Genomic DNA, 26,282 nt, shown 5'->3' on the forward strand with positions numbered 1-26,282 from the left:
ATGAAAGTAGTTGGTTATTTTCTTAGCGCAAGTATAATATTTGTGGAAACGTTGCTTTCCTCCACACAAGATCAGCCCAGCTCCTCTTTAGAAAGCAATTTCTCTCATAAACTGGATGTATACCTCTGGCATTTTCCAACTTAACATCTTGGTTATTTTAGACTAGATTTTCTGTTGTGAGCAAAGAACACGTGAAGGAAAAACACTGAAAGGAAAAACAGCCAGAGAAACAGATGGCTTAAACAGATTCTGATAGCTGTCTCCATGAAAGGATTTGTTGGTGCCCAGTAGTTTTAACTTTCTTCTCGAGAGGAAGCTTGGAAGAAGTGGAAAAGGCTCTGCTAGCTGGCTGTTGGGTGAGGCTGTCAGAGGGCTTGCTAGTAGGCCATGCTGTGGTTGGCTCTCCTGCTATCTTCTCAGTCCTATAGAATGAGATCCCTCACCTGTGCTCCTGAAGGCACCTCCACGTGCAAATAGAGGCCACCAAGGTGCAGAGGGGTTTGGACACTTTATTCAGAACCTCGGTTAAGCAGACCTAAAAATGGAGTTTCCTAGATAAGAATCACCTCTTTTTTTAGCTCTTTGGTGGACTTATTTGAGAAACCATACCTGTTTAAAATTTAAGTCAGGGTTCATTACATGTATGCTGATGCACATTGAGTACCAAGCAGTATCCAGTCAGCCTGCCCGAATCGTGACCTCCTGCCAACCTTTGCCCTTGCACCCTTCTTTCCTTATAATCCATCCACTGAGCCTACATACAGCTCTTTCCTCTCAAACCCAGTATCTTCCGCCTCACTATGTGAGAAACAACTCAGGGCTAGTTTCCATCTTCAAAGGCACACAATTTACAATTCACCTCAAGTGCCATCTCTTACAAGAAGCTACATCTGAGGAGGTCAGAGCTAGGATGTGCCAAAAGGCATTAAACATACAGCACTTATGTGGGAAATGTCACTTGAGATGCCCTCTCAAAAGATAGGTTTGGCCTGATGTGGTCACCTCATGGGCCACCACTAGCTCTGTAAGTTCTGTGCTAACCAGTTCGGTTTATCCATCTGTATCTAAGAAGTGAGTTTATTACTGCTGTCCAAAACAGTGGACAGATACAGGAACGGTTCATCCAAGACTTCAGATCTCTGAGGTGTGCATTTTCCTGTATATTAAATGGAGAACAAAGTACCATTGTCAGAGCACACATGCCTTTTCATGTTGCTCAAACCTTCCTACGTGTTCCTGGCTCTTAAGAAAATGACCAGTCCCCGGGCTCCTGTTCATTTAGCTCGCTTGACAATCTCACTCCCTTTCAAGAAGCTCCAAACTATTTATCAAAACACTAAAAATAGCACATGCCTTTCTGCTGCTACTTTTCTTAAGCTTGGTGAATTTTTTTCTATCCCTAACAGGAGGCTGCTTAGATCTAAATTCTTCAGCTTTTAATCCTGTGGTTAATCAGAAGTCCACAAACATGGCACTACTTAGTGTCACCTTTCCTTTGCAATGTCACTTAAAAACCCATTTTCATTTTATGCTGTCCTTCTGTCATTCTGAACTTGTGCTCAGAATATGGCCTCTTTTTCTCACCGTCCATAGACCTAAACATCACCGCTCTCTTTAACCTCTGACTCTCCCTCGCTTCCACACACAGAATTACAGGCAGATCTTCCAAACAGCCTTTTATGCTATATTTAAAGTCCATCCCATTTTCCTATTGATGGTACCTTTCTGTTGCTTTTTTCTGAGTTACATCCTGGGATAGAAGGGTGATGATTTAGTGGAACTGTCACTAAAATCATTGATCCAAATTCACTACCAGATTCCCAGAGATAGGGCTGTGTGGAATGAATCACACACTTAAAATAACTCTCTGTATTCAAATAGGCTCCAATGGTTATATTTTGAAACTTGGGTAGGTTTTAAGTGAGGGTGTTCATTGTATGAATTGAATGCACCCTGCCCCTCTCAGGAGGTCCTACTTCTATTGCTGGGAAGCCTCCGGGAGGAGGCTCTGTACTTTCCTTTAAATGGAATGATGTCATTCTTCAATGTCCCTGCTCTGTCTACACGTTCAGGCTTGAATGATCATTTTAATGAATCTTTTCCAGCCTCCTGCAGTGATCTGGACCTTTGGTTACTCATAAGACTTCAGAAATTATCTCTGTTGACTTTTTGTGTGTACATACATATTAAATGGTTTGCTGGACGAGGACTTTGCATTCTTGAAAAAGTAATAATTGCCTCTGCTTCCATGTAACTTGCAAAGTGCTCTCACATGCATTTGACTCATTTAAGTCTTCAGTCATGTCAAAAGAAGAGGATTTTGTAGCAAATTTAGAGATAAGAAAAAAAAAAAACAATCTAAGCAAATGAAGGTTTTAAGAAGCCAAGCTGCTTTCCAAGGGCGTGTTACTTTACTGGCAGAGCTGGGATTTGACTTTAGGTTATCTGACCACAATTCTAGTGCTCACAAACTAAAGGATATCATCTCTCCCTAATGTCAGAGACTTTATGGAAACAGCTTTCTGACTTTCAGCTCCGACTCTTGGCCCCTGTAAAGAGGCATCTTCTGGAATCACTGTCTGAGCACTGACAATTAAGCAAGACAGAAAGTCAGGATCAGGTTAAACTTTCCTTAGAAGTACATCAGGTAAATTGCTGTTGTTACATCATAGAACTGAGAGCACAGAGGCTGGAAACAGGTCCCACTAAATTGCTGGATCTTACCGGACAGAATGTTAGGAAACTTCTGAGGTCAGTGACTAGGATTGTGAGCTCCACTCTCAGAGGCCTTGGGTTCAGATCTAAGCTTCACTGCTGTTATCCATGTAACCTTAGGGAGGTTCATAAAACTATAACTCAGATGTGTCCTCCTCTGAAAAATAATAGATATCCACCTTATAGGGGTATGGTGGGGTTGCATGACTCACAGTGATGCAAAAATCTAAAAGATGATAAAATAGGTGTTCTCTCCTCATTGCTACACTTAATGTTTGGCAAAGCATTCTACCTAGAGTATATCCTTTAATCTTCATGTCGAGCCTGTATGGTAAACAGAATATGATTATCCTAATTTTTATAGATTTGAAAATGAACACCAAGAAAAGTTGGTAAACTTGACTTAGATTATAGCAAGACTAGGCACCAAACCAAGAGTGTCTGACTTACAATGTATTATGATGTTACATCATAATCCCTACCTTAAGGTGCAATTAGGTATGTTACCTATGAGTCCAGTAAAGCACACTTGGTGAAAGAGAAATGGATGGGGAAGGGCTCAGATTTGGGAAGGCCGTGATAACTTTGCAACTCAAGGTAGAACAACACTGCAGTAGGGGATCTTATGGAAAACCCATGGAAAAATACAAAATGGCCCTTAATCTAGTCTAAGTATAGACTTATAGATGGGGTATGGAGAGAGTGGCTTCCAGGAGCCATCACTTGACCTGAGTCTAAGGCATCAGTAGACTTTGGCCAGGCAAAGAAGGCATAAGGGCAGTACCTCAATTTCCAGCTCCAGGATACGTTTTCCGTTATCTATGTAACATAAGAAGGGTAGGGGGAGTGGCTAAATCCAGATATCTTTCCCTGCTTTAAGTCATTATCTTAAGTAGCTTTCTTCCAACTGTACCCTAGGCCAGGGCACAGATCAGACAAAGAGTTAGGTTTTATGCACTTCCCACTCATGGATTAGAGGACCTTTAGTGATATCACAAGAACGGGAACTAGAAGAGCCTCACAGAAAGGCAAAGGCATGAAATTTGGGCTGCCAGAAGTATATGCTGGTAGAAGCCCTAGGGCTCCTCCTAGATCTGGGGTATTTAATCAGCTAGCTCAATACTAAACATGGCCTCCTTTCCCATCAGCCCCTTCAGAGGGCAGGAAAGCAGCACTGTTCATTCTCCAAAGCCCCCTTTTTTTCCCAAATTTCAATTTGAACGAATCTGGGGTTGTTGTTGCATCTCTACAGAAGCTTTCAGGGAAAATTTTTTCTCATCCTCTCTGACCAGGTTTTGATAATTTTTTTAATTATTTTTATTATTTTTTTTATTTATTTTTTTAATAAAATGCAGGTATTTCAACAAGAGAATTAAAGTCTCATTTCAGAGACTCCCCCCACATGTAGTAAAATAAGAAAATGATGTGGATGCAGCAAAGCCTTCTCTCTGCTCCTCCCCCAGCTCCTGCACCCCTCCACCCCATAGTTGGAGAGTAGAGAACTGGACCAGAAAATTATTATATGGAGCTTTCTTCCAAGAAGCAATAAAATGAAACCAAAGGCAAACACTCATTTCTTTTTCCAATTACACTGTCATGTGGATATCCCTGACCAAATGCTTAAACTGGAATAGGAAATATAAGTAATCTTATGAAGAATTTACAAAAGGACACATATTTTGGAATTTGGGCTCAGCCCAGATAGTGTGTTTCAACCACTTTTTCTCTTCTGTTTGTTTGTTTGCTTTGCTGTTGAATGGTATGACCCACTGGGTACTTCTAGAGGTGAAGATCAGGGAAGTAGACATGGTAGTGTTATGAAACATTACCTGTTTTTAGGGTGCCTTGATGGAGCAACAGTTTTAATGGCAAAGCATGAGGTAAGACCATATACGAGACTAGGAAGATGCAAAAAGTCACCTTGGGAAATGAAGAAAGTTTCTTTCCTGGTAATGGCTCACAGTTAAACATGGCGGTGGAGGCTGCTCCTGTGGAATGACGTAGCTTTGCCACCAAGGTAGCAAGAACAACAAGCATGCACACACACATACGTCCTCATGTATCATACCTAGCAGAAGATACAAACACCAAGAAACACCTTTAGGCTAATTTTGACCTCATTTCTACAAGAGTAAGAAAACCTGGGTAGGTTGCCCATGCTTGTAAAAATGAAATTTTAATGAATGAATCTGTAGTAGACTAGTCTTTATATTAAAGTGGACATTTGAGGCCATTCTAAAACTCCTTGTCACAGTAAAATAGGAAACCACACACACTTTCCTGGGGCCTCCCAGAGCTCTGATTTCTCACAAGGTAAAGAACCCTGGCCACTGGGCTACTGCAGTTAGTGTGGAGGTCCCCAAAACAAGAGCACCTGCCTTTGGCTCTCCCCTGCCTGACACCAGGTGTCTGACTGTTCAGGACATTGCCACCAGGGAGAAAATCTGATTAAAAGCTTCTGGGTTGATTTGTATCTCTGTTGGGCTTCTCCAGGTTGGGGGACCTACCCACTATGCTCTGTCTCAAGCCATCGCCCAGCTCAGACCAAAAACACTGCACCTTCTCACTGCAAAAATATGTTGTAGACGGGATCCCTGGGTGGCGCAGCGGTTTGGCGCCTGCCTTTGGCCCAGGGCGCGATTCTGGAGACCCAGGATCGAATCCCACATCGGGCTCCCGGTGCATGGAGCCTGCTTCTCCCTCTGCCTATGTCTCTGCCTCTCTCTCTCTCTCTCTGTGACTATCGTAAATAAATAAAAATTAAAAAAATAATAAAGTCTAAAAATGTTGTAGACTTCTGGAAATGTTTTCACAATTAGTATTAGAGCTCAATGTAGTCCATGACTATCAAGTCCCAAATGCATCCAGTACTGTGGAGCAGGATAAAATGCAATCCCTTCTGTAAGTTTATTTCTGGTCAAGGTGATGGTTGGAGAACAGAGTTATATATATGTTGCAGAATGTTTGGGAGTACAGTGGATTTCTTCTGTGTTCTGAAAATTGACAAAGCACAGAGCTGATTTATAAAAAAAAGAGAGAAGTGCCCCCACATTCTAAGCCAAAGGCAAATTTTCCCACCTCCCTGTAGAACTTTCCAAGAAGCATCATTTTATCAACATGGACAGTACTGCTCCTCAACACACTTACACACCCTGCCCTCTCCCTCCCTATTGATAAAAGAAAGGGACTAGGAGAGAGGAGTACAGGTATAAAAACATGGCTGCCCCTGCTCTCTCCAAAGTCAAAGAGAGTAACCCCAAGAGAATTACTCATAAAGTCTGTGGGAGAATTGGACACTGATGTTTGATTTTCTCATGGTTTGTACATTTGTTGACTTGTTCCATGCTGCTAAAGCCAAGAAGAGAGGGGCAAAGGGTATTTCTGTTATTCCCAGGTCCCCATCCTCCCAAGGGGTTGGGCAGATTGATCTGAGTCGGAAGGGAGTGGAGGTGAAAATGAAAACAGGATTGCCAGGGGCCAGTGCAATGTGTGGCAAAGAAGTCAAAGAACAAGGTCAGGATGGTGCCAGATGGGGACCAGTTGGCAGAAGTAACAGACCAGCAAGAAACTACAGAGGCTCCATGGCAACTGCTTCAATCCCATCACCAGCACCCTCTGTCAGGGAGGATTTTTGGAGCACCTGCCTATCTGTACCAATTCCAGTAAGGGTTATCTTAAGACACTTAAGTCATCCAAGAAAATATTACCACCTTGTCGCAGGTGGTTATATAAGGAGATGGTGTGTTTTTATATCCCTGCTCTCCACCATAGTGCCATAGGGATACACTTGTGGATGAGGGAATACAGGAGGAAGCAGAATCCTCCAGACCAAGCATCAAGAGCCCTGTGTATGTGCGAGTGCATGAGTATGTGGATACGTGTGTCTGTGTTCCTGGTATTGGGGAGCGGGGGTGGAATTTTGAATCAGATGTAAGATTAAATTTCTAAAATAGTTTTTAGGTCTTATATGTTTTATAAATAAACTATTTTAATAGTTATAGAATCAAAATGAGAAGTCTTCGAGGGACCCTGTTACCATGGGTAGTTCCACTAAGCACAAGTGTTAGCAATTATAACCGACCCTTGAACAGCACAGTTTTTAACTGTGCACATCCACTTATATGCTGATTTTTTTTCAATAGAGTGCTCTAAATGTATTTTCTCTTATGAATTTCTTAACATGTTCTCTTCTCTAGCTTTATCATAAGAATACAGTATATAATACATGTAACATACAAATACGTATTAATCAACTGTAAATGTTCTCGGTAAGGCTTCCAGTCAACAGTAAGCTGTTAAGTTTTGGGAGAGTCAAAAATTATACTCATTTTCAACCATGTGGGAGTGGCCCCCCAACCCCCATATTGTTCAAGGGTCAACTTGTACTAGGAAAACTAGAGCCACCTAATACCATAATAGATGAAGTCCCCAAAGTAAACCCAGTTACTCAAATCACCGAAGATATTGCAGCACGATACATGTGGTGACAAAGACACACAAAAGTTAACCAGGGGCAAAGGGATGGACCCTGTCTAAAGGCTCAGTCAGGGAAGGTTTCCAAGAGGAAGTAACAATTGACTTAAAAATAGAAAGTGAGGAAAAGGCTTTCCAGTCAAAGAATAGAATGTGCAAAGGCACGGTGGTATAAATAGCTTCATATATTTTGGAACTAAGCAAATCTGAACAAAATATGAAAGGAGGAGTGATAAGGACTAGACTATGTAGAGGGAGGGTTATTTGCTGCCTAGGGAAAACTGACATTTACCTGGTAGATAGGGTTGGGGAAAGATAAGCTTCAGGAGACCTGGTCATATTTACATTTTCAGTGTATTATCTTCTACTTTATCTCCACGACCACTTTCCAGTTGAAGGCTTCCTTATATCAGCACCTTCTTTGTGAACACAGTGAAGATATGTCTCATTTTACCTAGCACGGTTATTAATAGTGTCCTTCTTCATCCTCAAAAGTATCTGAGTTTGGACAATAAATTACAGTCATCCTACATATGAATGTCCTTGTCTTTGGTTGTGCACAAGAGATTGGGAGTGGGGGAGGTGTTAATGTGAGAGATGAAGGAGTCAAAGATACTTCTCAGAATTCTGCTTTGGGAACTGATGATTAACTAGTTAAGAGAGATTTGTCAGCTGAAGGTCACCTGAGAGTTTGTGATAATGGTTGCTCCAGGAGCCACTTTGGATTTCTTTCCAGGGAATAAACACAGCCCGTTGAATTACAGGAAAAGGAGTAGAAAGGAAATTGATTAAAGAATAAATCAATACAACGCAAAAGTAATATTTGTAACCAAGACAAAAGACAACTGCTGAATCGAAATCCCATGTTGAGCTTTTGGCTAGAGTGTGTGGCAGTAGTACACTTTCAGCAAAACATCACGATATTGGGTACAGACCATGCCCGCCTGCTGTGTGCAGGGCACAGTCTTCTGCCTACCTTTGTTTTCTTTGCCTCTCTAGTTGGGTAAGGATCTGTAAGTCCTAGAGTTCACTGAAGTGAACTGATAACATACATAACTTGTCAATCAAGTAGTGTAGACACAGTTATTGGCATCCCAAGAGTTAAAGAATGATCAGAAATGAGATGATGGGGGATCTTGAGAACACGGATTCAAAAGGCCTGAGTTCCAACTCTCTCATGCCACCTATAGCCTGAATGACTGTGAGCAAGTTATTTTCTCTGGGCATCAACTTTACCATCTAGAAATATTGCATGGTGAGGACAAAATGATGTCACATATGAGAATTCTGGTGAAAAGTATAAAGTACCATACAAATACTATATTTTGATATTATTTTCTTTCATCTGGCCTTATTTTTTTTAAATTATGTAGATAAGTTCTTTAGAGTCCATGGAATTTGCTTTAGCTCTGTCCCAAAGATGCTGGGTTCCTTTTTGACCGCTACTACATCCCTAGATTCACAGGAAAGATTAATTCAGTGATAGCAAATGTTTTAATTGTTCACTCTAAAATCAGAGCCTTGTGAAGATACGAAGAACTCTTGGCATCAGTTCCACTGAGTCTTCTTTGATCTCTCATCACACTGGAGCCTCTGATTTATATTCTAAAGGTATACTATGTGGAGTCCAAACAGTGGACTCCAGTGGGCTGGTGTTCAGAGAAAGAGATCAGTGAGCCGGGCAGGCGGCTTATGCCACCTTGAACAAGCTTTGTCGGGCTCTCTTTACTAGATAGTGATGGATAGAGGTGAACAGATTATTTCTGTCACCAGTTCTGTTCAGTGCTCAGCCATAGATTAGAATCCTGCTTGTTGCTTTAAGTGAGGTTTTCAAAATTTTTATTGGAAGAATCAGAATGGCAAATATCTATCCTTTGGAGAGGCTTTGGCATTAATGAGCTCTGTATTAGGCAGAGGGAACTACTAAGGAGGAAAGGTGCTTTCAAAGGAATAAACAAAGGGACTCTTTCCACTAGTGCAAGGGAAGCAAATTGCTGCCATTTGGGAAACACATTAATTCTTTCAGGCTACCACTGCCATGCAGTGTGATAAAAGGGGCAATTAATCAAATGGTATCTTAATGGCTTAGAAGGGTTAATGCACCTTTAGCTGAAGACTGTGCTCTTTACTGCAGTGAAATCACACTGGCTCCTTCACAAAGTCATTTAGGTTAGAACAGAATGCCATTACCCCCAAAATGAGAGGAAGGGAGAGAAGAAGAAAGGAAGAGGGAAAAGAAAAGGGGGGGGGGCCTGGAGAACTCTTACACTGTCGTTGTATGATCTGCTTTATCTTTTTGGAAAGAATTTCCCCGTACCACGCTCTTCCCCGTTCCTTCCACCCCACACCCCCTTGGTCCACAAACAAATATGTATAAATAAAAATTGCCGTCATTTTCATCAGAGTATGTTTGAAGCCCCTGTGAGCTGACAATATGAAGTGATTAGATCAGTCCAGAGGAGTCTTTAATTAAAGATGCCATTGACAAGATAACAATGGTTTGTGAATGTTGTTAATAGGTCCGAATGGAAGGTGCTCCTTAATTCAATAAGAAGAAAGTCATCAGTTCATGAGTTTGATTGCACATTGTAAAGGATCACCACATACTGTAATTATTTTTATTTGTATGTGCCATCTCTTTTATTGCCCACGCTGGAAGTAGAAATAACCTGTCCTATTAAGATATTTAATATATATCATCCTTTCCACTTCACTTAGTTATAGCCTAATAAAAATACCGGGAGAACACACTAGCCCACACTGAGGCTGGTCTCCACGCTTTCTAAGACAATCCACACCACCCTTTAAAAAACGTAGATGGCTAACCTTCTAACTCCTTTGGTTATCATCTTTAAGGCAAAGGAAAAGTCACTTCTCAGGACTCTGTAAAGTCACATGCAGATACGAAGCTTCAATCTGGAAATGAGAAGTGGCATGCCCAAAGGTCAACCGACACCTCTGTTCAGTTGTGTAGTGTCTTGGAGACAACAGGGGATCAGGAGGCAGAAGCAGAGGGATTTCTAGGTTCTAACTTTAAAGTGAACAAGCCATAAAAAGTAAGGTAGCAGACAGAGGAACGCTCCCCCGCATGGCCAAAGATGTCCACATTCTGATCCCTAGAACCTGCGAATGTTATCCCACATGATGAAAGGCACTTCACAGGTGGAATTAAGGTTAAGGACCTTAAGAAGGAGAAATTACCCTGGATTATGCAGGTGGGCTCATGGAAGGGTCCTTGTAAGAGGAAGGCAGGAGTATCAGAGTCAGATACAAAGATGTAAAGATGCTCTGCTAGCAGCAAGTAGAAGAGGGGCCTCCAGCCAAGGAATGTGAGTAGCTTCCTGAAGCTGGAAGGGGCAAGGAAATGGATTCTTCTCTAGCCCCTCACAAAGGAACATGGCCCCTCTGACACCTTCATTTTAGCTCAGTGAGACTTCTGACCTATAGTACTGTATAATGTTTGTGTTGTTTTAAGCCACTAAGTCTATGATACAGTAAAAATGGGAAACTACCCCAAGCGCCTGTTGCAAATAACTGACCTCAGTGCCCTGCCATCCTAAGACTCAGTCCCTGGAGTACACTCTTTCAACTCTCATGCCAGTGTCTTACCTTAGAAATGCTAGGTTTGGGGAATATGTCCCCAGGAACTTCTGTCTCCTGCCTGCCCCGACACATACCTTTCAACCACCACTGCTAACAGGACTGGAGAGTCTAGTCCCTGCTCTGTCACAAGCAAGGTAGGACTTTGGCCATGTCACTCTACCCCATGCCATACCCCATGTTTCATCATTTCAACAATGATGGTATTGTGGGCTGATAATCCCTTGTCCTTTCCCAGGCTAAAAGAAAACAATTTAGGAAAAAGACTCAGGTTTGCTCCAGAAGACTCTGTTTTTCCCATTCAAAATGTGAATCCATAGACAAATTGGCAGATATAAAAACCATGGTAGCCGTGTGCTGCAGAGACCCACACACTCCCCTTCCCTGTCTTTCACCCTAAGGCATCTCAATGAGCTGCTATCCCGCTCCTCCTAGTAAACAAGGTGAACACAAGCCCGACACTGCATGAAAGATGAGGCTTAAATTGTGTCTAGGAATTGGTGGCTTACACATGATTTGTGATTTCTTTAGTATATTAATTGGTAAACACGTAGGCATGTGTGTGTAAACTCAAGCCGTTTAACGTATGCAAACGGTTTAATCTCTCTGTGGGATTGCTCACATTTCAGCAAACTCAGATATGCACTCCAGGAGGAATGTAATTCCCCTTCTGCCCCAGCCCCCTTCATGCCATCTCCCTGCCTGCGATCCTATTTCAGATAATACCAAGTGGGTGACCCAGATCTTTAAACCTTTTCATCGTAGAGCATATGCTTCTATCCTCAGTGAATTGTGCTTGTTACTTGTTGTAATCCACTGTTCTCACTGCTCCTTTCCCCACCCCTGCTAATGTAGTATAATGGCTTGATGAGCTGTAGCATTATTTCCAGTTACTACTAATCAACCCTCCCAACCTGACATCCTTGCTTATTAATTCACAAGCTGCTTAGATGTAGGACGGTACCTGAGTGGTTGTATTTTCCACCACAGCAGCATCATCCAAGGCCTTAAGGCTGAGCATTTAACCTTGACCACCTCCAACCTCCATTTCAGAAGCCTACCCTCTCTTATTGGACAGACAACCAAGCCCCTGTTTTTCAAGAATTGCACAATCTTTTCTCAAAAGTTAGTGCCAGGGCTATCTTACAGGTAAGGAACACAAAAAATATGGAAAATCCCAGAAATACAGAATCTAAATCTTAACTGGCGGTGTCTACAAGTATTTTGAGTCAACCGCCCAAAGAATTCTGAACCACTCTTAGTTTCAGGCCTGCATAATACTGAAAGAGGAGTCTCCTATGATAAAGAGAAGATTTTGCTTAACTTCTCTCTTTGTCCTCTGTTCTACTCCTCACCCCCTTTTCTCCTTTTCCAAAAGTCTTTTCTTAAATCATACATGGCAGTTATGGAATGAAAGTCCTCTGGAGACGTGCTAATGGTGTTGGGGTTGACTGATGAGCCACACTTGGCTTTTGGGGACTCATCTCCACAGGAGATTCTATGATATTGTTTTCCTGGGGCTTGTCTGAACGATCTGGTCAGAGCTGGAGAATGAGACAGGTATCAGACTCAAAACAACAGGAATAATAAACCCTCAAACCTTGATTTTCATCCACAGCAATGTTTAGAATTCAGGGCAATATAGGAGGTTTTTAATGAAAGAGAATAATAATAGTTAAAACTATGTATCTTCCTGGGCAGGAAACTGTAGGAGGCTGGAGCTACCTTGTTTTCTGAGCTCCAGTCTTAAGACTAAGTACAGCCTCCATCTATCTGCCTTTTATGTCTATTCCATTAAAATATGATTTAATTATGTATCGACCCGGGGTCTGGCATAGTAAAACTATCATTACTCTCCTGCCTGCATTCCTGAGTGATACTCTGGGTAAAGGTGATCAAACCTACATTAATCTATAATATAGACCAGGAGGAGGAAAGGCGGGAGTGTAATTACCGAGCGCAGCATGGCAGACAACAACAACAAGGAAAATCTCATCTCGAAATACGGAGCCGGTGGTTTTGCTTGAAGAGAGTGACACGTTACCAGTCCATAAGTAGGTCATGAAATATTGAGAACAAAGGCAAAACTGCACAGATCCACCTCCAGACCTGCAGTGGTTAGCAGTTGCCATGTGGTAGCGGACCTTGCTTGGCGTGACCTTCTTTCTGTTGCCATTGGTGTGCACGTGGGTGCTGCAGAATGGCAGTTCCCACGTGGCTGGTGTGGCCAGGCTTGGACCACTGGCTGCAGCACCTGTCACCCTCCAGCACACATTTTATGCAATGGTCAGTGACCCCTCTTGTTTCATTATGACAAGTCTGGAAATTTTTCCCTGGGCCTCTGTCTTCATTCATTCATTCATTCAGTCAGTCAGTCAGTCAGTCAAAATAATTATTTTTGACACAACTTCAAACTTAAGGATGGGGCGCCCGAGTGACTCAGTCAGTTAAGCATCTGACTCTTGATTTTGGCTCAGGTCAAAAGATGGAATCCCGCGTTAGGCTCCATGCTCAGCGCAGGGTCTGTTTGATTCTTTCTCTCTGTGTCTGTTCCTCCCCACACTTGCATTATCTCTCTGATAAAATAAATAAGATCTTAAAAAAAAAAAAAACTTAGGGAAAAGTTGCAAGAATAATATTACTTCCAGGCAACCCACAGGTATATTCGCGAGTGTTAACATTTTACTTTGCCGTATTCCGTCCTCTTCTTTGTCAATTTGTGTACGTGTGTACATATTCACACAAAGCACAGATCGACGTACATACACATATGCCTATTCATGTAACTATTATGAACAAGCTGTCCTTTTGTCCCTAAATACTTCAGTATCTATATCCTGAAAGGAATTCTGTTATGTAACCACAGCACAATTCTCAAATCAGGAAATTAGCATTGATACACTTCTATTATCTACTCCACAAACTTTATTCATATCTTGCCTGTTATCCAGATAACGTCCTTTATAGCAAATGAAAATTCAAGTCCATTCATTACATTCTATTGCCACGTGTCTTCAGTCCTGTATTATGAAGCATTTCCTAAGTGTCTCTATTTTATGACACTGACCATTTTTAAGAGTGTGGATCAGTTCTTTTGCACAGTGCCCTTCACTGTGGGTTTGTCTGATAGTTTCCTGGGATTAGATTCAGGTTGTGTATTGTTGGTTGGAATATGGTTGGTTGCCAAATGGTTTTCCCATTTATTAGTTGGCTTCCTGTTGCATTGGAGAGTTTTCCCTTCTCATTATTCATTCACCTATATCCATATATCTCAAGAGTTATGTTATTCAATGGGTTATAATCTCATACTACCATTATTTACTTTGATACTCAAAATGTTCCAGTTTTTGACCAGTAAGAACAACCTCAAGTTAACTCTTCTGTCCTTCTCAAGAAATATTTCTGAGTGCTTACAACTGGCATCTAGTAGACCTTGCAAATACAGTGATGAACAGGAAAAAAAAATTCCCTAGCCTCATAGAGCTTACATTCTCACTTGTGGGAGACTAAAATAAATGTATAAATGGTATTAGTGTACTAGAGGGCAGTTAGATGTAGTGGAGGAAAAAAAAAGCAAAGATGAGTGTCGGTGTTGGGAATGGTCTGGGAATGCCTCACTAGTAGCGTCATTTGAGCAAAGACCAGAGTGGCATGAGAGCTCATCATTTCCTGGAGGAAACCTTCCAGTCAGTGAGGAACACTCCAGAGCAGCACAGTAGCTGGATTCATAGAGGTGGGAGCACATTGGGTTTCACTGATTGCTGAGTTGAGAATAGATCGTGGGAAGTAAGGAAGGATTGCTGAGATACCTTAAATTCCTTAACAGTATCCATTTCCAAGGCCATGAAATGTTTGTTAAAGCCTACCTTGCTATAATGACAATTTACTGAATCCGTTAGCAATCTCAAAAAGCACAGTTCCTATGAAAATAGGGCTCATCAAAAGGCAGGAAAGGTGAGTATTCAGAATTGGAGAAACAACCTCCAGCCACTGAGCACATATTAGGTGTTCTTAATGTTTGTTTTGTTTTAATTCTCACAACAATCTTAGAGTAGGCGTTATTTTGCATGTTAGGAAAGGGAAGCCCAGAAAGGCCTGGGCTTTCCTTTCTGCCAAACCGAGGTTTTCATGACAGAAAAAGTCAGATAAGGAATGTGGTATCGAGGGCAATGCTGTGAAGAGTACAGTGAGGACACAGTAGGACATTAGGATGTTCTTTCACCCACTTCTTGTGTTTTCTGCAACTCTCCTTCTCATGTCTTCCCTTTCTGGTACTAAACAAAGTAGCAACATGAGTCCTTCTATCTTATGGGATTACTAGGCACAATGCTCTTGTGACTGTGATGAGCACCCTCTCCCTCCATGGATAGTTTGTGGCTGGGGGCATCAACACTGCAAAGCTGGCAGAGTTTTCCCCAGAACCTTCAACTGCACTGTGTAAGCTGAAATTTGAATTCATGACCCAGTTACCATACAGTTGCCCAACAAACCACCTGGCTACACTGAACTGCCTCTTAAACTATCAATCTTTTTAGATCCATAAGTGTTCATAAATATGCACAGCAGATGGATGGTTGGATGGATGGATGGATGGACAGATAGATCAAACACAAGGGAAATGTAGCAAAACTTGAAGACACCCCAGACTTCTTCATCTACACTAGACCATATAATGCCTGGAGGTGGTGCCTACAATGGCCCTAATATTGCTGCTGTTACTACTTCACAGTTATCATTAGCTCACAGAAATTTTAGAAAAATATTTTGCCTTTTTCTTTTTTCTCCTAGCAGGAATGCAAATACTTCCTTGTCATATGGACTATGGGAGAACTGAAATGTCATTCATACTATCCTTATGATATTTTTGCCCAGGCCCAATAAAAGGCTCCTCTCCTCAGACCTCTGTCCTCACATGTCCTAAGTCTGTATCCATGACTACACTTGGACTGATTTTCTCCCTATCTTTACTTAGGATGTCACAAGAGCCAGCAGCTTGACCAGAAATCTGCTAGTGGTTACAGAGAAGGAAAGTACGTCTGGTCACAGAGAGCAGGGGCCTACATACGAGTCAGAAATTTAGGGTGTATTTTGCAGCTCAGCGCTTTGATGGACTTCTCTGTGACCTTATGCTGTTAACACCTGCCTCCACAGGTGTGTGAAGATCTTTAATATTTGCAAATCTCCTTGATTGCTATAGCTAGAAGATGGCAGAGAAGAACAAATTACTATTCATTATGGGGAAAAAAAAGTAGAGAGATTTAAGTTATGTTCCTTCACCAGAGACCTATACACACAGACACTGTTTTCACAGTAGGAGGATTAGATATAAATCTTGATTTACTTCCTTTGTACTTGTGGAAATGCCCAGTGCCTGCTTAAAGCTCCCATTCCCCGCTCTGCCTGAGACTGGGCTGCTCTGCCTCTGCTTCCTAATGCCATTTGTTATTACGGAAAGGAGCCTTGCTATTCACAAGTGTGAGAGTTCATCTAATTAGCTGATTTCAGCTCATTTGGCATTAAATAATTCCCCAAATTCCCATATGTTTGAACAATATGTTCAACAAGGGGGATGATTCTCCGAAAGCAATTAAATAGTTCTTTTAGGAGAGCTTGTCATCGGTCACTCAAAAGCATCCCTGCTATTCCTATCTGTGATGAATGCAAGCGGCAATTACGCAGAGACTGTGTCACCTTCCTAACGGCCCCTGGCAGGCATCCACACGCAGGCTGCCACCTCGTGCTGCCTCTAGCTCATACTGGAATGTTACATCACCCCCATCCCCCAACCTCAAGTATATCATTCTAGGCTGTTCAGTGAGCATTTGTTATTGCTAATACACTACTTTGCAACCCATGCCCCCTTGCTTGCCCGCTCTGCTTAACAATAAATGCAGACAGATTTTCAGTTCCCTGAACCCTGGTTTTATGGGAAGAATTGTCAACTTTGGACTGCGGTGGCTTCTGTGGAAGACTGAATTTTGTGACTCCGTCTTCAGGCCTTTCTGAAGGGGGAGGATACTGTATTCACTTTCAGGTCTGTTTTAGATACAGTAGATAGATGTTCCTGCCCACCTATGTGTCTGGACTTTTATTTAAGATTGTATTTATTTACTTATGAGAGACTGGCAGAGACATAGCAGAGGGAGAAGCAGGCTCCCAGTGGGGAGCCCAATGCAGGACTCCATTCCAGGACCCTGGGATCACGACCTGAGCCAAAGGCAGACGCTCAACCACTAAGCCACCCAGGTGCTTCTGTGTCTGGACTTTTAATGTAACAGCAAATTATGAATAGTAGCTCCAGGATGACCATTCCCAACTTCAGAGAGAACAAGCAATGTCAACAAAAGCAACTCAGAAACTAATAACATGTGAAACACACTCATAGAAAAACTCTGTTTATATAATACCGTGGAAAAGGGTATCCTTTGGTGCTAAATTTCATCTTTATCTTGCTCAAGGGGTGGCTTTTGCAATGAGGGATGACATTTAAATGCCCTTCCTAGGTCAAGTAAGAGGAAAGTTCTATATAATGATACCAATCTCAACAGCTCTCCTGTAGCATTGTTCATCTGAGAGTCCTACATTGCTTTATGGACTATATTCTGTATCACTGTATTTCTTACAAGTGAAAATACAGCCCCCCCCCCCAAATCAGATAGCTTGTTCAAAAATCCAGAAACAGCTGGGGAAGAATGAGCAGACTTCTGGGTTCTTCTCATTGCCTGTTGTCATATAAACCAGTCCACCTTACCGTTTGGGGACAGAGATTAAAACCAAAGGAAAAGAAAATGAAAGAAATATTCAATGATATCCTTTCCCTTTAGTTAAATTTCACTGTATCTGTTTTATGACTCTGTATTTCCATTGTGAATAATTCACAATACAGAAAAACCTGAACACTAGGTTTGGGTGAATGACTTTAAATTTGGAACTAAAATAGGAAAGGGTGGAAAGATACATATTTATGTATGTTATTCTGCACATTTATAACTGTCTACTTATGCTATTGCTATATAACTCATGTATTTGTACATTGGCAGAAAACAAATGTTTTCAAAACCAGAAGTGACATACTCAATCTGGTTATGTCTAAAGTGTGCTTTGTTAAGAAATAATTTGTTTTATCACTTATTAGCACTAAAAATGTTCATAGAAGGTGTTGTTGGGAGAAAAGAATCTGATGGGAAGATTACCAGATCAGTTGTTCCTACAAAGCTCTCGGCTTTGGTCATTGATAATGTTATCAGCAAGTGTAAGGATTTAGCAGCTGGTGTGTAACACACCAGCCAGGTCTTTGCTCTCTGCTGTTCTCTGTATTTCTGAAGACATACCTGTCATTTTGTTTGTTGAAACCTAGATTTGAAATCTAAGCTAAACTCAATCCGAGTGCTTGAGCAGTTCCGGATAAATGGCTGTTGCCCAGACCAGGCCTGAGCAGGTGTGGTGCCGTCCAGGAGGGAATCCTGGGAAACTGTTTTCCTCAGCCAGTCTATGACTATATTCTTATTTAAACATGCCCCCTTCTTTATGCGCTTCTTGTATCCTTTTCCAACCGTAAAGCCTCCAGTCAGATGGATCCGAGGTGCTCCTGAGTCCTGAAGTCACCTGTGGCCCCCCAGACATGATTGTCACCACTCCCTTTGCATTGACCATACCACACTGTGCGGACGTCAGTTCTGAGCACTGGAACATCCATTTAAAGAAGAGGACACAGCAGGGCAAGTGGGAGGTGAGACCCTATTCTTCCTTTTAAGAAAAATTAAGATTTGGCTCCCAGCTGTGGGATAGATTTAACCTTACCCTCTCTTAACACGAGTCTGCTGGAAAATATGGAAGCATTTCCTTGTTTTTTCAGAGGGCTTGTGGCATGTGTATTACAGCATCCTCAATGTGCTAGCTAGTTAAGTCTTTTACCATGATGATGGGAAAGCAAGAGAGGATCCAGAGCTTTTCTGTTTGGTTTTAGAATCCAGTTGTAACTACCCACACAGACATGTACCCTTATGTGGCCATCCTCGGTACATAAACCCTTTATTCCTGTCCTTCCCAGACCACGACCCTACCTGAATTGACTTTCCCTCTGGCCTCTGTGGAGACTGGGAGGAGGCTCAGGGCACACAGGCTGTGTTCATGAACGAAACTTCTCTGTCATTTTGCCATCATAGGGATTATAACATGTTGAAATGCTCAGCAACCCAGTGGTTGCTAAGTATATTTTGGTGAACTAACAAATGCATTGAGAATCATTGAGTGACTATTGCCCTGTGTATAGAAGTACATATGAAAGCAATTCATTCCAAGGAGAAAACAGAAGAGAGAGACAAGACAAGAAAATGAGGAAGCTTCAGAGGAGGGTAACAACAAGGCAGACAGACACAGCAATGATTGCCCTGAAATTACTATTTTAAGTGAAACCTCTGATTTATCTGTCTGATAGAGATCCCTTTGATGTCTGTCTGAAGTCACTTTGCATGAAAGCAGTTGAATTATCTTGCTGGAACAGAATGACCTGTTCCAGCTAGCCCTGGGATCTTCCCTCCCAGGAAGTGCTTCAAGCAAAAGTAGTAAAAGGAAAATCTTGTTTCTTTAGGAGAAGAAATTTCCAGTTGCTACAATGGATTACATTCACCCTGCCGGGCTATCTCTACAACTAGCCTGTACTCTTTGTTGAAAATGCATTCTGCTATTTCTTCAGCCCTATTTCTTCAGTACAACCAGGGGCACATTTTCTAGGCATGAAGTTCCATGGGTTTCATAAAGGGGCCACATTTCGCTCTCTGTTCCATTATGGTTTGCTTTGCCTTGATTTTTACCATTTTAGTTTAGTTTTTTGTTTTGTTTTGTTTTGTTTTTTAATTTTTTTTCCAACGAGCACCTCCTCACAAGCTTTGCATCCAGGTGGTGTTAGATTTATGCTCTACCCAACCCAGTCACACAAACCAAAGTTCTTATCAGGGAGGGTGAAATATTCTAGTACATGTTATCAAAGCCCTTCGTGTAATGGTCCCTCATGAATGAATTTGGTGGAAAGAGGATAAAATATTTGAAAGAAAATAAATATTACCTTAAGGATATGGAAAGAGATTTTTAAAAATAGACCTTTTTCAAGACTGAGTTTACTGGCTGGGTGTTAATATTTAAGATTTTTCTTAAAATCAGCACTGAACAAATTAACTGAAAAAAAGGAGAACTTTGGAAATGAGGTTTGTTGTAACTTTATAGAATTCCAACACATGGAATAGAACTATTTATTAAGTTCCTGATGTAAACAGTTACTTTGCTAGAAAAAGATTATTTGACACCAAGAAAGGGAGTGCAATAAGAATTTTCTGAAAAAAAATTGTGTATGTCCATGCAAAGTCATTGTCAAGTCACATCTCATTTCCAAGCTGAGAGAATCTAACACACCTTTTCCCAACAGGAAGTGATGTCAGTGGAGGATGAATCCACATCCTGTTACTGCCTTTTGGATCCCTTTGCATGTCATGTGCTCCTAGACAGCTTTGGGACATATGCCCTCACTGGAGAGCCAATCACAGACTGTGCCGTGAAGCAACTCAAGGTGGCTGTTTTTGGCTGCATGTCCTGTAACTCTCTGGATTACAACTTGAGAGTCTACTGTGTGGACAATACCCCTTGGGCATTTCAGGTCAGCTTTTTCTCTAGAATTCTTCTTTTGGGGTCATGAATGCATGGGATTTCCTAGGGATCAGAATCCATAGAGAATTCTGTAGCTGAGGGTCTGCAAAATGAAGCCACACCATTGGCTAGCCAGGAATACCTGTCCTGAAACAAGAGCTGTGTTATCATATGTCCAACAATGTGCTGAGTTCCAAGGATGTGAGGTACTTGGTGCTCAGGAACAGAGAAGAGTTACATAACCACATATTGTGAACATGGTGTGCAAATTATAAACTGACTTAGAAGTGTGTCAGAATTCAGAAAACAGAGAGCCGATTGCAATAGAGAAATTGGAGAATAATCTCCAAGAGCCCTTTGTGAACCTTCATGGATGGATGTCATTCAGGAGCAAAAGAGAAAGGGCTACCATGTCAGGAAAGGAGAATGGCATGAGCCACAGGAACAGCAAGAGTTATTCAATGTGCAGAAGGCAGTGAGAAAATTGCATGAACCAAATGAAGGTTGTAGTTAGGGTACAACAATTGGAAATCACACCCGGCAGCAGGCAGGCATATTATATCCTTGGATACATAGTCAATTAATAATTAGGGCTACTAGGGCAGAGATAGTTCAAGGTTGCTTTCCATTTTTGGCATTTTTAATCACGTAAGACTCATTTTAAATTAGCTACTCACAAAGAGTTCGAGTTTATTAATAGCAGCAAAGATAATGCAGAAATGCCTGTGTAAGCTTTGCCCGTATATAAATAGCCTAGCTCTCCTGACACACCTCATCCCAGATCCCTGCTATTCCAGTCCTGGATCATTAAGTCCATTATGCAGAGCATTTCCTCAGTAACTAGCTTTTAAGACACTGAGCTGGAAAACTCATGTTTACCAATAAAAGAGATACAATGACCTGAATCCTGAACATAAGCCAGCAAAGATGATACAGTGCCAACCTATGTTCTTGAACCTTCCCTGACTATCTCTTAAGTAGCACAAATCATTTTGAAAGGCACACTTAATATATGGCTGCTCATAAAAGGCCCTTTTCGCAGAGGGCCACCGTTTTGTAAAAACTTCAACGTTAGTAGTTAAATGTCATCCTAAGATTGCTATTTGATCATCTTAATTTACTTTCACCGCCCCAATAACATTTTTTTCCAAAATAAAATACATAACAGACATTCAGCAACCAAAAATAAAGAATCGCTTGAGGTCATTACTACCACCGAGTGCGTCATGACTCAAGTTGGACGCTTAGTAACTTAGCCACATTTTGAAGGCTGAGTAAACTGGAGTAAACACAGGGGGACCTTGTAGGATTTCCAGCCTCCTGGCTCATATGGGTAACCCACTGCCGACCACTGTGCCTGTGAGGATCTGTTTATCACAAGTGCCTTGGAAGTCGGCCCTCATAACCAGTTTGATCTCACTTTGAATAATGCTGAAGTATATTATATACCAGTGAGTTTGACATTTGCCTAAAGAAAAAACTAAGTGACTTTCAGATAATCTATTTTCATTCCTGTTGATTGCTAGCAGATTCTATAACAGCTCAACTGTTCACAGATGAATATGAATTGCAGTGGAAGTCATGAAAATGAGGCCCTAAACACAGCTTTTCAAACCACTCTCCTTCCCTATGGGTAATATCCTTTCTTCATCAGTGCTAGGGAAAATGGTATTCTCCCTCTAAATTGAATCCAAATATCTTTATTTCATCATTTAGAGATACTTCTTAAAACACTTTAATTTTGCATCAGAGAAATGTTTCCCAGTAGAAATACTTTTGACCTCATTTGTCATAATCTATTTACCTCCAGTGATTCTTTCTCTCTCCTATTACATCGAATGAAGCTGATTTTAAAGTTGGGTCTGGTTGTACTTGTTTTTGACAGGATGTATGTGACAGCTGTCATGAGCAGCAAAAGCCATGCTTCCCCCTGGGATGGTGAGAGATCGTCAACCCTGGTTGAATAACTTTACTGGCCCACAGAAAGATTAAAACATAACTTGTAGGTTTTCAGAACACAACCATGCAGTCCACGGTCTTAGTCTCGGGATTTTGTTTCTGAAAGAATCCAGCATTCTGGATTGTTCCCTTGATAAGTGAACAGGTTCAGGGCCTTCTGCCCAAGTTCCTTTAAACCACCTTAACATCCCACATCATCTGTGTCATATTTTTCACAGCTTTGTATGTGGTGTTTAATTAGAGGGGAAAAATTATATAGTTACTAATCTATTAAAACTCTTCCACTTTAAGAAAGCCTTAGCAACAATTCACTTTTTGAACCTCTAGCAGACTTCACACATTAATATTAGCTCCCCCAACTTGTGTGGTATGAGCTGAAAATATTGTATACCATGATGACTCATGTTCTGTAACTCTGATAGAACCCTAACTTCCTAATCAAAAGTAATATGTCATTCTTCCAGAAGCATTTCTGCCAAAATTGCCTTTTCTGGAATTTGCCTCCATTATCACTTTGATAAAAATGTTTGTTGTGATTTGGAAACAGACACAAGCTTGGTTACAATAGTTGCTGTGTTTATTGTAGGGCATCTTTCATGTCTCAGAGAAATAACAACACATATGTGCCCAACTAGGACTGTCCTCTTCACCAAGAAAGAAGCCTGGTTGAAGATCATGATGACATCTTTCATTTCATTCATAGATCAATGGGAAGTTATGTTCAATAAAATACTTAAAACCTCCTCCCTCACTGGAAACTTTGCAAGGAGGACAGCTTCCAGACCCAAAACTTCTGTCTTCCTAGAACCAGTGTGGGTCCCACCAAACAGTAGTCCTGTGGACAATTTTAGTACTGGAACAGAAACATTGTCCCTTTCCAGCCCTGCCCTCCTACCCTATACCTCCTGCAGGGCTTCTCTTCTGCTCTGGGGATACTTCATCTGAATAATAGTACTGGTTTTTCTCAATGACAAAAACAAAATACCTCATACACCTTGAAACATAATTTAGTTTCAAGTTGTTGAAGATGTATTCTGATAAATACATCTGCAACTCTCTCTAGGAAGTTAAATCAGCTCAGATATATGTATATTTTTAAAATAAAAGTCTGCCTGAAGGTGAGAGAAGAGTAGAAGAACAACCCATGACTTTTTGTCCATCCTACTCCTGTATGTCTGCAATAATTAGAGCAGCCATTTTATGTATGTGTATTTGATATCATCTCCTTTGGTGAATTCAAATCAAAGGTTGAGGAATGGTAAGATATTTACAAAATACTAACATCTAAGACCTAGGTTTTTGTGTTTTCTTTCTTTCTGTGTCTCACATGGGTGTGCACACGCATGCACACGCACACACACACACAAACAAACCTTGATCGGGGGAGCAAGGAATTAAGCACTTGCCTCATCTTAGAAAGAAAAAAGGAAAAACAACTAGTTTTTTTTCTCCATTGCTCCCAGCCCTCCTATTCAGTACCTCTTGGTACTCATTACTTACTTGGCATTAATGTGGATTTAGAATCTAATTTCAAAGGATTTCCTCCAGATGTAGTTCTTGTGTTTATCAATAATGCAACCTTGGGAAATATTGTTCACGTAAACCATTTAAAGGAAAACACCATAGCGACATAATTTCTCTGTGTCTGTGTGTGCGCGCACATGCGTGCACGTGCACACTTAAGTTCAAACAGTTTTGTCTCATAAATATGTAAATTCAGCCTGCCTGTTTTAGTATCCCTGAAGCACACCTGAATATTGCTGCCTGTCTCGTTAAATCAACATAAAGAGCTCACTGAGGCACAAAGCCCAGGCTTCTCCTGGCCAACTCCAGGAGCTGGATGGCTAGCAGCACCCAGTGTGAAATGAGGAGGGAGACAGACTATAGCCACCACCAACCACATAGCCTTTTTGTACATTTTATAGACAATAAACTGGCCAGATCCTATTTTCTAGTTTAATTAATGCAGATATCAATTTAACAGTAGAACCGGAGACTTAACATAAGGTCATTGTCACATAGGAGGCAGATAGGAAAAGTGAAATGAGTATCAGGCCTCACACTCGGGATGATAGATCCACTGAGCAACTCAGAACTAGCTCAGCAGAGTTTGTTTGTACCACTGATTCTCAAACCCAGCTGGGCATCAGATTCATCTGGAAAGCCTTCAAAAATACCGATGTCCAGGACTAGCCCTGAAAAGAATGCAATAAGTTGTGAACATAACTGGAAATTCTGCACTAAGTATAATTTCTTCTTTTTAGAGAGTGTTTTAAAGCTTGTATTCAGGAGGTTTTATTTCTTTGTTTTTTTCTGCCTCTGGATCCAGTTATGCCTTTACAATTTATAAATACAATGATAAGTTCATGATTGGCTTCTTCATTTTAATAAGTACTTGTTTTGTTACAGAGTAACTGTGGTTGCTTAATATTTTGTGCAAGATTATGCGATACTGTTAATTGTGTAGAGTTGGTTCGATGTGTGGAGATGAAAGTAAGCTAAAAAAAAAAAAAACAAAGATAAATCATGGTTGTATTTAAATTGGGGGCCCTAAAGCAGAAATTTCTAAAAGGTACCATTTTTCTCTGTGATAATTATAAGTGGACATCTATTAAAAAATTTTAATACTCTCCATGCTGCATTTTAGGGACTGCTTAGACCATAGGGCAAATATGGACTGACCTATGTCATCTTTATATATATCATGCACCAGTGAAAAATTATTTATGGGACAGAGTTAATAACAGTCTGACCTTCACATGACTCTAAAAAAAAAAGAAAAGAAAAGAATAAAAGAAAGCATAGGATATAAAAAGGCAGGGAAATAAAGAAAAAAAAATACTAGTCAAGTTGCCCCATTGTAGTTAGCTCTTTCACTAACCCTGTAACTTTAGGAAGATGACTTTCTTTGGGGGTAGTGATGTGCTTCAAATTTTCATCTGTAAAAAGGTACATGGTGATTTAAAACTTCAGTTCCCTTCTAGTGTGATGGTGCTCGGTGTGGTTTCTAAATATTAAAATAGCCTAGCTCTCCACTAAGAAATGAGCCATTGGCCCAAGGTGCTTCGTCTTCTGACCTCAGTTTACTTCTCTGTACTTTCAGGCAAGGTAGATGACTTAAAGACAAGGAGTATGCTTTAGACAACCCAGTCAAATATACTTTGAAGAGTCCACACTATTGTTAGTGTATGGCTTTAACATGGTTTTAATAAGTGCATTCGTTATTTGTACGTGTTTCTAATGCCACACTAAAGTTGCAAAAAGAGGTTAATATAGTATCAGGTTGATGATTTTGTTTGGCCATGAATAAGCCCAGCTAAGGAACAGAAGCCTACAGAAAATAAGTAACTGGTCCAATCATACCGAAATGTGATTGGAATTCTGAGCCTCCATTTTCAGCTAATAAAATGCATCCTCTTTTGAGTATATGTAGTCCCCAGAAGATTCTTACACACCTTAAAACCTGAGTATCCATGCTCTAAAATTAAATACAAAGCACAGCAAGTGAGACTTCATGATTGGATTTTCATCACCTCCAGCCACTTACTTTCTACCCTACCTGTCCCAGCTCTACCTCACCTGGCACCTTTGTACATACCCTGCTCAGTGCCCTGAGCACGTGCTTCTCTGCCTTTTCCAGTGGCTAGCCCTCCTATTTAAGGTTAGGCTCAAATATTACTTCTTCTATTAATTTCCCACTTACTTCCCTGGCCTGTCCTCTCATCTGGGTTAGGCTATACCCTATGCCTTGCCTTGACCTCCTAGGTATACATGTACTTGTAATACTTAGATATGACGTCAGATGCCTACTAGACTGTGAGCTCTCTGGTGGCAGAAGGCAGTTTTATTGTATAAACTTAGAGTCCAGTTTGAGCATAGCTCTGATGGTCACTTAT

The 26,282-nt window shown here is 41.0% G+C and overlaps 1 protein-coding gene across 7 annotated transcripts in view; it reads left to right on the top strand.

Moving 5' to 3' along the window:
* The window catches only part of UNC5D (unc-5 netrin receptor D), a 531,156-nt gene that overhangs the window by 469,987 nt on the left and 34,887 nt on the right, over positions 1-26,282 (top strand). For all 7 annotated transcript variants that reach the window (XM_072776399.1, XM_072776402.1, XM_072776397.1 and 4 more), the window contains 2 exons: positions 18,349-18,517; positions 20,210-20,437. In XM_072776399.1, the coding sequence (XP_072632500.1) occupies positions 18,349-18,517; positions 20,210-20,437 (397 nt within the window). The remainder of the gene's footprint in view (positions 1-18,348; positions 18,518-20,209; positions 20,438-26,282) is intronic.

Source organism: Canis lupus, chromosome 15 (assembly GCF_048164855.1).
Source record: "Canis lupus baileyi chromosome 15, mCanLup2.hap1, whole genome shotgun sequence".
Classification (NCBI taxonomy): domain Eukaryota; kingdom Metazoa; phylum Chordata; class Mammalia; order Carnivora; family Canidae; genus Canis; species Canis lupus.